The sequence below is a fragment of the Gymnodraco acuticeps genome, unplaced genomic scaffold (assembly GCF_902827175.1).
Source record: "Gymnodraco acuticeps unplaced genomic scaffold, fGymAcu1.1, whole genome shotgun sequence".
Taxonomy (NCBI): Eukaryota; Metazoa; Chordata; class Actinopteri; order Perciformes; family Bathydraconidae; genus Gymnodraco; species Gymnodraco acuticeps.
In genome coordinates, this window is record NW_022992177.1 from 1646010 (window position 1) to 1664184 (window position 18175).

Here is an 18175-nt window from a genome sequence, read left to right on the forward strand (position 1 = left end):
GTTATCTTTACATGTTTCCCTTTAACGGACATATCAGTGAATGCATCTTAAAGCAAGCAGGCCTACTGTTGGCATACAGAGGGAAGCGTGTGGTGTTTGATACCTGTTGGCGTGACTCTGTGCTGAGGATCTCCTGTTTCTCCAGGATAAGACCCGAGCACGGAGAGCTGATCTTATAGTCTGGCCTGAGTGCAGGACGAAGTGGGGGTTGTAAGAGGATTGGAGCGGGCATTGCTGCGTGGTGCACGTGTGCGCTAGACTCACCGACCTCTGCACCACGGTAACTATCCCACATTCACCATAAACTCCGAGGAGAGGACGGGTGGCTTAAGGTCACTGCTGCCAGTCTAGAGCATGACCTGCTTCATTGGCAGGGAGCAGGAGGTAATGAAATCAAAACTGTACAACAACAAAATAAGTGGTGATTAGGGGCGATGAGTGTGTTTAAGTGTGCCAGCACACAATCAGCTTCCTTTGCTTGTCTCTAAGAACAAAATCCTCTTTAATATGTACATTAAAATATCAACCGTCAAGAATGGGTGGCCCTTATCAGCTTTGTCATTATTTATTTATTTCATTTTAACATGTTTTCTTATAGGTGCTCGGAAATATTCGGCATGTGTTTGGTAAAGATATGGCTAAGTATATTGTGATATTATTCCTCTTAAAAGGTTTTTTTTGGATCATCAAGCAATAATAGCCAACACATGACTCAGAACTAAACAGGTTTTATTGAGGAGATGTTTTAAATTGAGACGGTTTCATGAAATGGTCACAAAAATGGCAGCAACTTTTGGAAGAGAGTTGTGTAAATCTTAGCGTTCGGAAGAATGAGCAAGGGCAAAGACTGCTGAGATGAGACCTTCAAGCCCAAATGGGAAGTGACAGGAGACTGACAGTAAAATAAATCAGTCCAGAATAGCCAGCAACCGAAGGTCAAAAATAGAGTGAGAAAACAATGACTAACAAGGAAAAACATTTTCTTGAGATTTAGATGAAGTGTCACTGTTCCACACCTCTGGTGTTGTTAACAAGCCAGAAAATGACGAGGTCTGATGGATGTGTGTGATAACACATAGAGAGAAGGAGAAATTGTTGACAAATTTTGAAGCAAATTACAATCTATTTAATTTTTTGGCCACACAATCATAATTAAATCACGTGTTTAGAGATGTTTTTCACAATTTCAGGCTGTATCCAAAACACCCATGACATCTCAGTCACACCACAACTAAATTACAATCCTAAAAAATTACGGTTTTATTTGCTTTTCATACAGCAGAGGGTGCTATGCTGGCCACCAAGACACTACAATCTGCAAAGAAGAGTAGAATATCATATCATACATAAAATGTATATTATTTATAGCTGGTCCATGCCAACCTCATGCCTCACCTCACATGACTTCCTCCTCACATGTCCTCTCATTTGTGACTATGTTGTGCTTTCCAGGAAACAGCTCACTGCTCTGTTCTGCTCAACATCTCTCTTTAACTATATGATAAACGATTTATACAGTGGAGTATGCATATTGGTATTAATAAACGCAGTATCCCAATACTGACATTTAAATACCAATTTCAGGATTATACATAATGTTCATGTTATTTTATGAATCCAGTGTCTTTGTAAACCACCAAATTCGACAATTATCGCCCACAGATGTCATATTCTCATTTCTAGGAATGCTCTGATTTTAGTACATCGTCATGGCCAAGTTTTGATTTGAATCATTTTTGTCAACTGTTTGTGTCTTATTTTTATAATGACATTGTGTAAGGTCATGTTATTAACAATAACAATGTAGGGTGTTACCTCTCATCCATTTTGAACATATTTGTGGGTTGAATTTGAGAGAAGTTTGTTTGAGTAAAAACATAAATACTGAAATAAATAACATTTGGCACATTTGTCTGTGAGTTTGTTTGGCTTCTTCTTGGTATGTAAGCAGCTCATGTAAATGAGCCTGAGGTGACTAGTGGCATCACTTAAACTAGTTTCTGATTGGAGGGTGTTACAACTGAACCGGTTCTCCTTTAACCTGCTTGCACACACGCACACGCACACGCACACACACTCAAGTACGCTGGTCTTTTAGGGTAGAGTAATCTGTTAAAAGCACAATGCATTCAAAACACTTCACCATCAAAATTATGATTGAGTATCAAAATATACTCAAAGTACTAAACGTCAAAGTATCTGTATATTACTTAATTATATTAAAATGGCACTGATCCATTAGGTCTAAGCATCAATAATCTTGACATCTTGACTGATATCCACTATCCATCAGATTCTTCAAAAAAGCTAGTAACGTAAAAAATAGATGCAGTGACGTAAAACGTTCAACAGCATAACAAAAATAAATGAACTGTTTACATTCCACCACAGATGTTATGTTTGTATACCTTGATGATACTCACTGCACAGGACAAACAGAAAAGCAGTCACATAATGTGTTAATGTTTACATTCCACCACAGATGTTATGTTTGTATACCTTGATGATACTCACTGCACAGGACAAACAGAAAAGCAGTCACATAATGTGCTAAGAGACATTTAATAAACAACTTCACATCCTGCAAACAAACAGAAGCTCTATACTATAGCAACATTTTGTATTATTCCCTCTTCTTCCTGTTATTCTTATCTTAATAGCCACTTACATGTCTATAAACGTCTTTCTCGTATGTGCGTGCAATGCATGTGCATGTGTGCGTCTACTGCTGCATTATGTTTCATGTGCATGGTGTCAGTGGGCAGTGGAGTAACATTACATGTTTCCATCAACAGAGGGCAGCACAAAATAAGTCATGATGAAAGAATGTATTTAGGTCTTGTTTTTCTTGACCTGGTGGCTTCATTCCTCTCACATTCCACATTTATATTTCCAAGAAGGCGATATAAAAACATGACTGATTATAAATAGGTTAGACGCAGTATAGTTAAAAGCAAATTAACTGCGTGTAATGTATGTAATTATACGGCAGGTTTATTAGGGGGACATAAGTGAACGTTTTATTTATATCTGCTACTCAAAGTCCCAACCTAATTCATCATCCCAGGTTATTGTTTTACCGCCAGCTGTGTCTCAGACTTCCACAGAGAGCTGTGTGATGAGCAAAGACAAATATTGGAAGAGGTGTTTTTGCATTTCCTCACCAAAAGACTGATCACATTATCAATCGATAGAAACATATTAGCAGATGTTTTGATTGATACCCGTGCTGGTAAATGACCGGTTTATGTGTACAGTCTACGGTTTATTTGTTGAGGTGATATCATCCTGGCTGTTTACCCGTCATTGTCACTATCTGATCAAAATGCTTCCTGCAGCAGCGCCCATGCAGGCTGACAGCGGAATCGCAGCGCACAGACCAGCGTCAAGTTACAGGAAAACACCGCATGAAAAACTAACATACATTTCAGGATTTTAAAATTAAAACGACAGCACAATACTTTTAGAGTGCATCTATTTAACAAACAAATTCTGATTTCATGCCAGTTCATAGGAGGTGAAAAATATGTTTTCAATTAGACTACCAGTGGAAATTAAGATAGAAAATGAGTTGTATGGGGTCTTAAGTTTACAGTGTTTTTAGAAAAGTTGTAATCAGTTTTTTATTATCCCCAAGGAAACACTTAAACAAGTTAAAAATACTTTAACAATGGAAGATGCATCCATCACATGAATAATGCACGTCAATTATTCTCTTATCAACTCTCTGAATGTAAATGTCGAATTATTTTAAAATGGATTTAAACATTTTGGAATTGTCCTCTAGGAGTCCTATTTATGTTACCAGTTAGAAAATAGGCTATATTTTCGCAGTTCAACATTTCAAAACAACAAAGAAGATCGATGCTATATCCATTTTTAATGATGTAGCCTACATCTGTTATGCATGTCTAAAATCTAAGCCTGCAAATGTAAGGTTGAAATCAAAGAGTATAAAATCGTCTTGAACTGTAAGTGGGTGATTTCTAGAAAAAACATTTCCATAAAACACACAGGCCTGCGTTGGACTTTTGATCCAGGGAGTGTAACATAAAACCATTTAAAATATATTACTAAGTGACACATTATGGGATGTTGAGCTGTGGAGCATAGGAGCATGATAACCTATAGTAGCCTAGGCCGTTTCTCAATCTCGAGGAAACTGGCTTCCAAGCCAATATTTCAAGGATGCTACATCATCGAGTGCCGCCGAAGGACTGTTCCAATCTCCAGCATACTTGGAATTCCACCGAGGCCGCGTCCTTGGTTTGGGGGTAATTTCGAGGCTGCACATGGGTAGACTTCGCGTCCTTAAAATCCCCACAATGCTTTGCGCACGGACCAATTTCAAAAACCCTTGCGGAGAATGGCTGAACCGACGCAGCACACATTTAAATGTAACTATGTAGTGGCGTAGAACATGTGTTGGTAAATATGTTACTTTGTTACATTTGTTTGTTATCACCAAACATGTGTTCCGTGAAAGTAAAGCAAGTTCATAATTAGATAGACATCGTGAGGTATTTATTTTCGGTACAGTTTATGTTGAAACCGTTAGAGAGAGTGGCACACTTGTTAGTCTGTTCCATTCTTCTTCGTTTTCCGAAGCCGTGGCTTGGAAGCATACTGGGTTCGTTTCTGAAGGAAGTGACTTGGAAGTACGCGACTACCAAGCCAGCATCCTCGCGATTGAGAAACGGCCCTAGATACATCATACTATGGCACATTTCATGCTTTTACTTCGAAGGCCAAATCCCTGTTTACTTCCGGTCTCCTCCGCCCTGCCTGTGTGTGACTTGACGCAGCTCGTCTAGCTGCTGCTGGCTGCTGCAGGCGTGCTATTTGCGGCAGCGGAGAGAGACCTCTGCGAAATGCCTTTTGTATTCCCGGGTGCTTTTTTTGGTTTTAATTTAGTGTTTCTTAAGGGTGATATCCCAGTGTTTGTAGCCATGCTGTGCGGTGGATTCAGCGGGCTGTCCTAGCTGCCTGAGCCGCTCCAGCAGCGGAGGGTCCGGTGCAGCACAGCCGGGGATGAGGCCTACTTGTTAAAGCTCCCCCACCAACCCCTCCATCGCGATGGCTGATGATCAACAACAACCTGGTCTGAAGCCTGCCTCGGGATTAGGTTCTCTTCCAGCGCTGGTGCCAGGACTCCAGGGGCCCGAGGCTAACGCGTTACAGTTCAAAATAAAGAATTCCATTTGGTAAGGATGCATTTTATCCTCCTGCAACCACACTGTCCTTTTTTCGCTAGCAGTAGCCTCATAATTAGCGTATCTAGCTGTGGAGAGGCAGGGAGTCTGTGCTGCACAAAGCGGCTGCAAATAACACCAGTGATCCCGTGCTAACCCAGGATATTTAACGGGAAATACGAGAACAGCGAGGGATGATGCACATATGCAAACTGTTTATGCATTAATAACATGTTAAAATATGGGTATTTGCAGCAGTAGTAGCTGTAATCATTAACATCGAGCCATAGGAGGCCATGTGATGGATGAAACCAAGCCCACCGCTGGTGCTGATGATCAGGATGACAGGTGTCAAACCAGAGGCAGACCCACACTCATTTATTGCTGATAATAACACAACACACTGCTGGTAATACTGCAGTTTTTACACGTTGAGGTTCTGGAGTGGCTTTGGGTTTATTTACACCTCAGTTTGATTTTCCATCTTCCTGCAGTAAATTGTGATTTAAATCAACTCAATTAACTTGACATTTTATTATCTATATCTACTCAGGTCTTTTAACGTTTTGTTCTGTGGCTTTGGGAAGAGTGTAAACCTCATTCATATTTGCCTACTTTATAGATGTAATTTAAAATGAATTACATGTTATTACGAATTAAGACACAATGTACTTAACTGGATCCTTTAATATAGATGATTTAAAAGGAAAGATGTGGCCATTTTAAAAACATGCTGTTATAGTCTTTACCTTTTTCATCTTCTTACTCATTTACCCATTATGACAAAGTGATAACATGCCTTTAGATTGTTTTTGTTTTTTTCAAAAGTATTTTTAACATTTCTAAAAATGAAATTGCTCATTCAGATAAAGTATTTGCTACACCTGCTTTATTGTTGAGATATCGAGGGATGCGTCTGAAATGCCTTTTCCACTATTCTAAACTCCTATAACGATATGGTGCAGTATTGCTGTCTTGTTCCAAAAACATTTTATTTAGTCCAAATTTGAATTGAATATGTATGGAATATGCTTAATGGTGGCCTTAAATCACAGAAGTTCCTTTTTTGACAGAAGTCACATTTAATAAAGCTTCATAATGAAAACAATGACGGCTGAGTTGAATTTAGCAGCTGCATTTTCAGGGTCCTGGTATCGTGCATGCTGGCTCGCTATCACACTGTCACAGCTTACTACGATTCCTTAATAGAGCACCTGGGCTTTTACTATCATAGTGAGTCCTAATGTGTAATGTGGACAACAAAAGTAGTGTCCAAAAGCAATTGACTGCATTTAAAGATGCATAAATTACAATTGTGTGATACTGCAACTGCCAACAAATTATGAAAATCTCACTCTATAATAAACTAAAGGGGTATCCATTGGTAGTAGTGGATGAGTATACAACCCATAACTTCATTGCTTTTTTCCTTTGTCAAATTTCAAATGACTTGGCAAGGTAAAAATGTTAAAACTGGCCAGCCAGCATCACTGGCTAGTGGCTAACATAACTAATTATAATAAAGCAGAGGGATATTAACAGCATGATGTGGCGGTGCTCCTTTTGCAAAATAAACTTGTCAAAAGGAAGAAAGAAAGCAGACAAATACAAAAAGGACCTTGACGTAAACCTTCTCCAGAGTGCACACAAACACAGAGAGGGTGCTGAGGTGAAGGTTTACAGTTCAACTCGACAGCAACCCAAAACAGTCAGCCAAGGTGGCTTTGGGAACGTTTCTAAATGTCCTTGAATGGCCCAGTTTAAGCCTAGTAAACATCTGTGGAGAATCTTGCAGATGGCAGTTCCCACACTACCCACTGAGAAACCACCAGAAAGAAGAGTTGAGACTGGAGTTTTTGCCAAAGTTGATTATTTTAAGAGTCTTAATTATCATACAAATGAGATATTTATAATTTGTATAAATATGTCCGACACTCTGATAGATGTTTCCACTGTTTTGATGTGCCATATATATTTATCTTTATTTCAATTTCTTTACGGCATGGTGATGCAGCAGATTTTACAGCACGTCGAGTTGTATATTATAGTTAAGCGTATTTATTTGTATTAAAAGAAAAACAGTGTTGGATGGAAAATTATAAAAACTCTTTCTGTTTCGTATCAAATGTATTAGAATAAAAGGGATAGGAAAAAACTAAATTAAATGAAATGAGGAAATCTTGCATGTATCAATGTTTTTAAGTCCAGGTCATATTTATTCACATTTCTGTCTTTTGCTCTCTTCTTTTATTATAGCAAATCTGTACAATCAAAAGTGGACAGCATATTGGTGAGTATCCACATAACATGAATTATTTAACTGGCAAATTATAGTTAATCACATTCATACATTGGAAATCCTTTAAAGGAAGTATTGTGTATAAAAAAAACATGATTTTGTGTCATATTTGTTGATGTTTAGCCTTCAAAAAACATAATTTTGCACTACAGTCAAATACAAAAAAACTTTCCATTAGAAAAGTAAAGCCCAGCAATCAAATGGCACCATCAATTACAGTTATCCAGAAAAATGCTCGGCTGATAACGTCCAAAAAATAAGGACAGACAATCAAAGCTTATTTAAAAAAACTAAACTAAATGTAAGCTTCAAATGTAGAAAACAAAAAAGCTTATTGTAATGGTACCTGTGATATACACATAGTGCTTGCATCGTGTGGCCGTTGGGTGGCTCCGTAATCTATGTCATGTGATTTTGTAAATGAACATCTCATTATGTAAACCGAACCTCTGAGGTAGCCTTGGTTACCTTTTTATACGTTTCTGACGCCAGGTGTAAAGGTCAACTTAGAATATCCAAGAAAACCTTGAAGGGCATGGTGCCAAAAGACCCAACAGCTAAGAAGCACTCTATGCTTGTAGCAATGGGCTTTAGTAACTAGCGTTTTCATTCAGCGCTCATTGGCTGACGGCTCTCACCTCATTCATTCAAGTATTGGTTCCCATAGCAACAAAGAGGCAAATAGAAAAGGAAAGAGGTAAGATGAGTCCATTCTTAGAAACCAATTGAAAAGCAATTTTCAATTGGGGGGGATCAATAGTAGGAAGGTTGAGTGTAACTCTAACCTTTTTAGCGTTTAAAAATAGGCGCTAAATTCTGAGTCGATAACATTTTTGGACAATGCATAAAAATACATTTATCTTAAGAAGGGATGAGATGCTATATGGCAGATTATAGCTAAAAGCTATTTTCCATCAAACATTCAACACATATTAAAACATTTCTTAGTGTCCATTACACTAACAACTATAACAACTAAAACACATCCAATCACAGATGTATTACATATAATTACTAACACATTTAATACAACTATAATGTTACAATTAATTCAAACCAACATCTAACATCACCAGCTGTGAATAGGTTACAATTAGAAATCTTGGATTCAATTTAACATTTTAAGTCACCTTATTTCTCCATTCTCTATCTATATTGCATATTGCTATTTATTTAATCAGTTTGGGAAATAATTTTTACTTAGTTTTATATGAATGAGCATTTTCCTTCTGTGGTTATTTCATTATACAGCAAGATGTTGAGAAGTTTACAGACATCGAAAAACTCTACCTCTACCTGAAGTTGCCTTCTGGTCCCAGCAGTGGCAATGATAAAAGGTATGGTACACACACACACACACACACACACACACACACACACACACACACACACACACACACACACACACACACACACACACCCACACACCCACACACGCTTTACTTTTCTAGTTTTTCACTTTACTTTTTTTGTCTCACATACATAAGGCTGCTTTGTTATGGTTCTCATTACATTATTGACACTGTTGTCTCATTGCTTGTTACTATCTACTGGGTGGGGAAACATTTGAATATTTTTCACATTTTTGGGGGGTTTCTGTAATTGGTGAGCTTTTTTTGTACGAAATTATCATTCATTTTTCGGCTGTATGATTGATTATCATGTTGAAGCAATCCACTGATTTCTGTAGACTTTTGCTATACCTAGCTCTATGTGTTTCATTTGTTTCCCCATATCTATTCATCACCCCAACCCAAAAATTCTGCCCATTTGGACTGAGAATGAGAGGGGGTCCTCCACTCCTGGATTATGGTATTAAAGTTTCTGTATTAATAAGAAATGATGCGTACAAATGGAGGACACTGCCTCACTAGATTTATTTTTTCTTTCTGTAACAATTTCAGTGATCAGAGTTCCATGTCGTCAAGCCGTACTCAACAGATGTATGCATTCAACTGGATACGGAATCACCTAGAAGAGCACCCGGAGACTTCCCTCCCTAAGCAAGAGGTGTACGATGAATACAAGTGAGTGTGTGGGAAACGAAAAAAGAACGAATATCAATATGTATTTCACCTTTCATTTTATGGAGGATGCTCTTCTCTTGCAGGAGCTATTGTGACAATCTCGGCTACAACCCACTGAGTGCAGCAGACTTTGGAAAGATCATGAAGAATGTCTTTCCTAACATGAAGGCACGCCGACTGGGCATGAGGGGCAAATCCAAATATCCTTTAATTTAGATGAACCGGTTAACAAAGTCTTCCTATTGTCTTTGCATCACTTTATTCTGCCTTCATAGTCTTCAAATTGTGAGCAACTAAGTTGATGCGGTTTGTTTGTTGTAGGCATGTAGTGGCGGCAATATTTGAAGAGGAGAATGTATTTCCGTTTTAACTTTTAAATAAGAAAAATTAAGGTTATAAGCTTTCTCTCAGCTGAATTGATGGCACATATCGTCCACATACATTTTAAAATTCTAGATTTAGATAAACTCTTTTTACCCATTTACAATTGTGTTTATGGCATTGATAGGTAAATAAAGGCTATTGCCTGAGGGCTATAGAGGTCTTCTTGCTCAGACCTGGAAGATTTGAGCAATATAGACTAGACGCAAAATCTAATTTGTCCAGAAAAACCAGCCTATAATTTACATTTCTTTATCATTTTATGATGTTTCACCTTAACTCCTTCTCACATACTGTTATAGCGGGTTAAGGAAGAAAGCTTTTGTTCACATGCCCTCCTTACCCAACCTGGATCTGCAGAAATCTGGTGATGGGGTAAGTAACACAAAAAACCTACAGTAAAATCTAGTTTGACTTGTAAAAAGGCCTGATTGTCATCCACCTGCTGCTCTCTCCCTTAGTGTGAGCTGATGGAACCTTCGGGACAGTCCCCGAGCGCTGAGGATGAAATGAGATCTGCAGCCTGCGGACTGGTGTGTGAGTGGGCCCAAAAGGTCCTGAGTCGTCAGTTTGACCACGTGGAGGACCTGGCCCGCTTCCTGCTCAATAGCCACTACATTGGTACTAAGTCCATGGCTGCACTCACTGTTATGACCGGAACTCCCACAGGTAAAATGCCCTCTGGTCTGCTGGTGGTGGGACTGTGTGTTGTTTGTGTGCACTGTACAGCATTTGTTGTTTACATTTTCGTTTATGTGCCTTATATTTATCATTATTGGACATCATGTTTTACGGCGCCTGGATTTTCACTTATTTCTGTGCAAGGTGTTGAATGAATTGTTGAATTCGAGAAAATGTTTTGTCAAACTGACTACATTGTGGCCAAAGCACTCACAACAGTCAGATCTTGGCTTTAATGCAATCAAGCACAAACCAAAAGTAGCTTAAAATCCAAAAAGACAATTCTCTCACACTTCCTCAAAAGGAGCGGAATCGAAAATTATGTATTTTGTCAATACTTACGAATCTCTCGTATTAGGTACTTGTCAATATGTAAGGAAGATTTTCTATGATAAAAGGGGTTCTAGTTTTCAAACACTTGATAATATGCCGCAGAGTACTTTAGTTGCTTATATTGTATTTGGCACTGCAAATCTTATGTGTTTTGCTCTGAATGACAGTGTATTTTTGTTTCTACTCTTGACAGGAATGAAGACGCCAACTCCATCCTCTGCGTTTGTGCCGACAGCTGAGACGAACTCTTTCCAGCCCCAGGTGAAGACCCTGCCCTCTCCCTCTATTGATGCAAAGCAGCAACTGCAGCGCAAAATCCAGAAGAAGCAGCAGGAGCAGAAGCTCCACTCACCTCTGCCCAGCGAGGCCCAGATGAAGAGGACGGAGGCCAGCACCCCCGGCCCCATAATGTCTTGTGGCAGCCCCGCTCTGCTGTCTCCTCAGCCCACCATCGGCATCGTGGTGGCAGCTGTCCCCAGCCCAGTCACGGTATGCAGCTTACATTTCTTTCTCTATTTATGATCAGACATGTTATTGACAAATGGTCCTAAATGTTATTCTGTATTCTCCCTTTCCTTCTCCCAGGTACAGAGAGGCAGGCAGTTGATGACCTCACCCATCCCTATCGGGACAGCAGAGGGGAAAGTGTTGCCTGTGAACTTCCAAGTTGTCACTCAGTCTCTTAAACAGTCCCCCAAACATCCCCAGAACATCTCCGCTAGTCCTGTGGGTGACCGGATGGCACGACACGGCACACGGTACGCACAAATCCTGCCCAAGCCCTCTGCCACCAGTGCCATCACGCTGCGCTCCCCCCCCACCCTGCTCATCACCAACAGCCCCATAAAAACTGTGATGCCAACACCTCACGTCAGCTCGGTGAACGTGGTGAAGATGACGGCAATCGCTCTGGCTCCCAGCAGCAGCAGCAGCACAACAGGGCGTCCTGCCTCGGCGGGTGTGAATACAATCGCTGCTTTGGACGAGTCCATGCAGTTCCACGGTGCGTTCTCAACTGCCTCTCAGTCTAGTGCAATCAGACCCAATGCCGTAGTCGCCACCGCAATCCTCTCCACTGACACCAAAGTGACGTATGCAGCTGGAAATGACAATTACCACGGCCATGGCACAGAGAAAATGGCTTCTGGGGAGAGAATGGCTAAGTTCAGGGCTGCCAGTGAGCCGAGCTTCCTGATTAAGTGTTCTCCGGGACCAGACAGAGGAGCAAGGGGAAAAAGTGACCACATGTCCACTTTCATCTCTGTATCTGCAGCTGGGAATCGGGACAGCAATAACAGTAACTGCCATGACAGTACTTTGTACCTGACTGTTGATAATCAGAACTCCATTGGCTCCTCCGCTGTTACCCCCATGACAAAAGACCCCTGCCTAGATGCTAAGAGCCCCAGGAAGCGCACAGGCGGGGAGTCCCATGTGATTCCTGTGAAGAGGGTGTTTATCTCCCAGCAGCCACTCGCTATAATTGACAATCCCAAACCTGCTTCATTGAAGAGGATCCCCAGACCGGGAACTCCTGCCAGACCAGAGAGTGCCCCCTGCAAAGTGACTGTGAAACACACCTCCATCGGGCCCACACAGATCCTCGCACTCTCCGACTTGCCCATCACACACACGCAGGGCTCCCAGACTGTTGTCAAACCCCAGGCTTTGGTGTTGAAATGCGAAGAGCGTTCTCTCAGCGCCGACACCAGCACGTCGGATCAGGCTTTGCTACGGCAGATCACTGGGGCCCTCACGCTTTAGCAGCCAACTCAGGAGCACACGAAGCCTCTGTGATGAGCCACTTAAAGAGCACAATATGGGAGGAGGGACAGCTTGACGAGCTCCGGAAGCAGGCGTTTGCGCAGCAGATCCCAGCAGAACACAAACAAGCCCCCACTGACCAACTTTCCCTAATAGCTCAGCCCACCGAGGCCTCAAGTCAGCTCACCCTCACGCAGGAGATGGTCGACTTTGCAGGTTCTCAGCCCAACATGGACTACTTCCCGTTCAATGACGATGACATGACCCAGGACAGCATCGTGGAGGAGCTGGTCCAGATGGAGGAGCAGATGAAGCTGAAGGGTCTGTTTAACAGCTGCGTTGACGTGTCTTTACAAAGCCAGTCGGCCAGCAGTCAAGGCTCCATGCTTAATGCTCACCAGGCTGGCTCCACCTTCTTCCACTCGGTCCACAGCAGCACCACTCCGGTCCAAACTCCCACCCCAACACCGACCCCAACTCCCACCCCCACCTCGGAAATGACGATTGGGCACAGCATGACGAGAGAGAGCCCTTGCTCCCGCATGGCTCCCATCACCCCGGTGGATGGAGCCATGGGTCGCCACACCCCCATCAGCACACCGCTTTCCAACTGCAGCAGCAGCGTCCCCCCGAGCCCAGTGGAGTGCAGGAACCCTTTTGCATTCACGCCTATTAACTCAAGTATCACAGGTTACCACGACGCCAGTATTGTCTCCAGCAGCCCTGTAAAGCCCATGCAGAGGCCGATGGCTACTCACCCTGACAAAGCCAAACTGGAATGGATCAACAACCGCTACAACAGCAACTCCACAGGTCCTTTGCCCAACCATAGCATTGGCATTCTGCCCAGCTACCAAGACCTTGTAGATGACCAGTTTCGTAAGCCTCATGCCTTTGCAATTCCCGGTCAGTCATTTCAGGCTCAGACGAGACAGAATGCTTCTCACTTTGGCCGTTTGACTCCTATTTCCCCGGTGCAGCAGCAGCAGCAGCAACAGCATCAGCAGCAGCTAACAGGTGTCACTACTCCCACCAAACAGGAGAGTTTTGCTGTGCCTGCACCGTTAGACAACAAAGCATCAACCTCATCCGCGTCTAGTACTTTCCGTTGCCGCAGTGTCAGCCCTGCAGTGCTCCAGAGAAACTCTAGTGGCAACACGGGCCCTCAGACCTGCACCACAAATACAACCACAACCACCCGAACCGTGGTGTCACCCTTTAACTCCCCCATCACCGCCGAGGTGCTCAACATACTGTCCAACAGCCAGACGGTCAGCTCTGTCCACAGCATGGTCCAGCGTAGCCAATCTGTGCCCCTGAACATCATGATGCAGAGTGAGATGATGCCTGTTCAGGGGCAGAGTAACACCGCCAAAATCACCAATGTTCTCCTCAGCAAGATGGAGGCTGATGGGGACGATTCAGTCCGTGGCCTGGGTATAAACAACCTCCCCTCTAACTACACGGCCCGTATGAACCTCACACAGATCCTGGAGACCACCCCTGGCTTCTCTGGAGGAACAGCTCACCAGAATCAGCTGCCTGTTAGCTCCAGCCCTGCTGCCTTTGAGATGCAGCAGCATGGCTACCTCAACAGCGGCAGTGGGGAACAGGTGAGTTTCTCCACTGGGGACAGCCAAGCACAAGCGGGTCCTGGTGAGCAAGACCAGCAGCAGCAGCTCCAGGAGAATCCCGTGCAGACACAATCACAGCTCCTCCTCCAGAGCACACAGCAGCAGGAGGTGGAGGACGAGCAACAGCAGCTGGATTTCAACAACACTGTCAAGGACTTGTTGGGGCACGATGGCCTCAACCCCAGTTCCCAGTTGGTGGGTCAGGTAGCCTCCGAGCTCAACGCTGTGGCGTCTGACTTCTCAAATGACATGAGACTGACCTCAGATCTGTCCAGTAGCATCACTGACCTTAACACGTTGGACACCAACCTGCTGTTTGATCCCAATCAACAGCAGGAACAATATGAAGACTCAACACTGGAAGAACTGAAGAACGACCCGCTTTTTCAGCAGATATGCAGTGATACTGTGAACTCTGGTTTTGACTGGCTAGAAAGCAAAGACCAGCCAACTACAGTAGAGATGCTGGGCTAACGTTATCTTTTAATCTGTATTATTTCTGTTGTCTGTTTGGTGCGTATGTATTTTATCTGTTTTCAAACTATAGTTTGTTGGGATTTGTCTGGACTTTGCCATCCGTTCTGTTCAAAGTGCCAGGCTTACCAGAAAATCTCTCCTACTGACCTTTGGTTTCTTCTCCCCTTTTTCATTTGTCACCCTGAGTTTCAGTACTCAGTACTTTTCTCTCTCTCTCATCTGAAATTAGAAATCGAAGCATTTCAAGTAAGAAGTGTGAGTACTTGGTGGCAGCATGCACTTACAAATGGTATGGATATTAAGAGAAACATAATCTTCCATGTTATAACCAATCAATAATGCAATATTTGTATTTAACGGACACTTAATGAAAGAAAGAGATGGGTATGAAATTTGGCACAAAAGACCAAAAAACCTATGCTGTTGTATACTATTTTCAGTGTGTGCAGTTCAAGTTCAACCGAATGGAGACAATATCGGGATTGAAGTATATGCACATAATAGTTGTAGTACATTTGCCTGCCATATCGGAATATTAAAAAAGAGTAGCATCTCATGCTGCCAGGTGCTGAATTTATGACATATTCTTTATACTTTATCATATACCAAATCATTGGAAAACTAATTCACATCTGAGCATTGTCCGAGCGTGACATTTTCTTAAAGCCTATACTTCTTGTACTGTTTAATATCTTATAAAGGGAGTAGATGAATCAGTAGGGAGAAGAAATTTGAATTCAGGCCACTTTGTGGACAATACATCGAAAGGAATAAACAACTGGCTGCCTTATTCCCAAAGTCCAAGGCCTTATGCCATCTGTAGAGAGACTGTAAATAGTATAATGTTAAGAACATTCTGAACCATCCAGAGCTTCATCATATCAAGGCAGCTGTACTATTTCTTATTGTTTTTGTTTTTGCAGTGTTACAATATAGATGCGTATTGTATAGGCGAACGACTACACTGTGTGTGCCCTTATTAATAATGTATTTAGAGGAATTTGATACGCTGTCCATCAACCATGGCAGGCACATTTTCAGTCATGAGATTTTTTTTGGCACGCTATACTCCCAGCTTGGATAAGAATATCAATGGTATGGAGAAGGCTTAGTTACGTAGAAAGCTAGAGGCTGACATTTATGTTTTGATGTCATCTTGGGATCAAGAGGAAATGAAATTATGTTTGTGGAGAATCCAGCCTTATTTCCATACCAAAGATGATCCATTTGAATAACATGAGATTATGACACATCGAGACACTCCTAGGAAACATTACCAACAATAAGAAACGTGGCGCCTCGGAGATATAAAAGAGTTTTATTGCATTTGAGGAAAAGAGTTAAGTTGCGTAAATCTTATGTACAGTATGTAAATTTGTGAAATGGTCGCTGTCCTATTGTTTTATAGGTAACCATGGACCTGATAGCATGTTGAAACCATCACTGCTAGCCAGGTAGGCTCTGTGATACAGTAGGATGCTTGCTTGAGTTTTTGGCTATTGTCAATGTTGTATAAGTCATGTTTAAGCTCCATCTGTAAATAGAATAGATACATAGAGATTTGATGTATCAAGACACTATATTATGGCCCTTATTCTAGCCAAGTATGTGCCATTCAAAAGAAAAAAAAGCTTAACAGATCTATAGTCGGCAAGATACTGTATGTTGTGTGTTACATTTCTGGCTCAATGTGTCGTAAAGTAATGCTGTCTGGTCTCGCTTGCTGATTTTCTTTTACTTTTTTTCTATTCAAAGATAATAGGTCTCTGCAGTTGCAGAAGTGATGTGTGCTTTGAGCAGGATTAATAGCATGGTATATTGAGAAAAAAAGTTGTGATACTGTTAGCTGGTTGCAAACATCTCTGTGACAGACATTGTGCTCAAAGCCTTTCAGCAGACACTGGAAAAAAAAAAAACGATTACTCATGTTTCAACAAACTTTGGAGGTTCACATTATTGCACTAAATTTTTATGACACGGCTTTGCCACATCTTTATGGACAAATGTAATGATGGGTGCCCACAAAAAAGAAAAAACATATTTTTTATGACGAGATGAGTAGGGAAATTAACTGTCGGAAAATGACTAATTGTCTTGTAGCAAAATGTGCATTAATCTCAGTGAGATACACATTTCTTACCCATTTTCATACATGAGAATAAAAAGCATTGAGGGAAAAAAAATGTTAAACAACCTTTTAAAACCTACATGCGCATTATGTTGATAAATGATTGTACGCACGCATGTGTGATGACTTCTGTTGTACTTTGTATTATTGGTAACCACTGTCTTCTGTGATTTGGGCAGGTTCTGTTAACCAGACTGGCAGTGCTAGTTTCATGAGTTACATTATTTTGTTGTGTGCTGTTTACTCAGTTAATGTTGTTCTACATGTTATGTTGATGACTGTTTTCTGTTGATTTGACATATTCCTATTTTGCTAAATGCATTTGTGAAGAAACTTGTAATTCTTTCTTTAACAATAAGGCACTGATAATTGAATTTGAAAGAAGGAAATGCACCTCCTAATGAGTACAGGAGCTCCATCAAGCAGTGACTCTGATTCTTTACCTTTGACTGACCCAGAACCAACTCTGTTTGACTATCTTGTCCATTTCTACCGGTAGAAAAAAAAAACCCTCCTCTGTGGTGTTGTCTGGTGTACTGCTTAATGTACAGTAGCTTGTTAATATTGCAAACGCGTTGTTTCTTTTTTCAATGGAAAGTACTCACTGGTGAGATTTTTAAAGTGGTTTTAAAAGCCAATAAACTTTTTTAAAGAATCTTCTTTGTGTTCATGTGCTCATGGTTTTGTATTTTATTCCATTAAATAAAACTATGCTTCAAAGCATGAAGTAACTTCACAGGACTTAGAATATTAATTATAAATACTTCAATTGGCTTATTTATTAGTTAAACAATTCTATATGAAATATCATTGCCGGTAATGTTATAATGTTTTTGAAAGATTTTAGATTGAAGGAAAGATGCTTAGTATCTGTCTCCAATACAAACATTGCAGGATAAAACTAAGTTTTGATTGATCTGACCCCAGCTTGTGATATTATGGTATTGATTTTTGTCAAACTAATACTGATGTTTATTTGTTCTTGGGTAAACCCCACACACTTATAATATTGTAGTAGTCGAGTATCCAAACCTTTTCATCTCCCCCTCGAGAGGAAGTCAGAGGTCATCTGCTCTTCAGATGACCTCTGGGGTCAGTGGGGGGTGGCCTCTTCACGCTGCAGCCAATCAGAGGCCAGTTTGTTGGTCCACTGCTCCGCTTTCCCAGGGCCTCATGATATTCATAACATGTTAATGACCTTAACCCTATTGATCATGGCCAAACAGCCTAACCTTAAGCCATGTGAAGCCCAGCGGTAA

The 18175-nt window shown here is 41.4% G+C and overlaps 1 protein-coding gene across 1 annotated transcript; it reads left to right on the forward strand.

The window, feature by feature from the left end:
• The first annotated feature begins 4807 nt into the window (after positions 1-4807).
• On the forward strand, positions 4808-17575 carry LOC117538902 (DNA-binding protein RFX7). The gene is given in 11 exon segments (XM_034204858.1): positions 4808-5204; positions 7449-7482; positions 8743-8828; positions 9265-9303; positions 9396-9518; positions 9602-9718; positions 10190-10274; positions 10361-10568; positions 11107-11402; positions 11499-12660; positions 12663-17575. Coding segments are annotated over 11 exon segments (4401 nt in total). The 5' UTR covers positions 4808-5076; the 3' UTR covers positions 14786-17575.
• Positions 17576-18175: the final 600 nt, after the last annotated feature.